This window comes from Nestor notabilis, unplaced genomic scaffold, assembly GCF_000696875.1.
Source record: "Nestor notabilis isolate BGI_N333 unplaced genomic scaffold, ASM69687v1 scaffold27253, whole genome shotgun sequence".
Lineage (NCBI taxonomy): Eukaryota > Metazoa > Chordata > Aves > Psittaciformes > Psittacidae > Nestor > Nestor notabilis.
Genome location: NW_009920971.1, coordinates 354 through 799, shown reverse-complemented (window position 1 = coordinate 799; position 446 = coordinate 354). Strand labels below are relative to the sequence as shown.

The 446-nt window shown below is 65.0% G+C and overlaps 1 protein-coding gene across 1 annotated transcript in view; it reads left to right on the top strand.

Moving 5' to 3' along the window:
• The window catches only part of LOC104402937 (cytochrome b ascorbate-dependent protein 3), a gene marked incomplete at its 5' end in the record, with an annotated part of 1176 nt that extends 912 nt beyond the window's left edge, over positions 1–264 (top strand). The window contains 2 exons of the mRNA XM_010010934.1: positions 6–121; positions 241–264. Coding sequence (XP_010009236.1) covers positions 6–121; positions 241–264 — 140 coding nt within the window. The remainder of the gene's footprint in view (positions 1–5; positions 122–240) is intronic.
• Between the last annotated feature and the right edge of the window lie 182 nt (positions 265–446).

Genomic DNA, 446 nt, shown 5'->3' with positions numbered 1-446 from the left:
GTAAGTTGTCTTTGCCAACCCCCTGGGGCTCCTCATCCTGCTCTTGGGGGTGCTGGTGCTGGGTGCCCTGGCCAGGCCGAGCTGGAGGCGCCCTGATTCCGACTCCCCGGACTCCTGCCAGGTACCAGCTCCACTGTGGGGTGTGGGGTGGCTTTGGGGGTTCCTGCTTCCCACCACAGCCCTCTCGGGGCTGTCTCTGTGTGGGGAGGGACGTGGGGCTCACCCGTGGTGTCCCCACAGCCCCTGCTCGCTGCTGAGCGCTGATGCCGATGGAGCAGCGAAGGTCTGTCCCTGCCATTCCCGGGATACCAGCTCTGAGCTCTTGGATCCCATCGCTTCCCTGCCTGCTCTGCTGGAGCAGCCGAGGTCTATCCCTGCCATTCCCAGGATACCAGCCCCAAGCCTTGGATCCCATTGCTTCGCTGCCTGCTCGTGGCTGCCTGCTT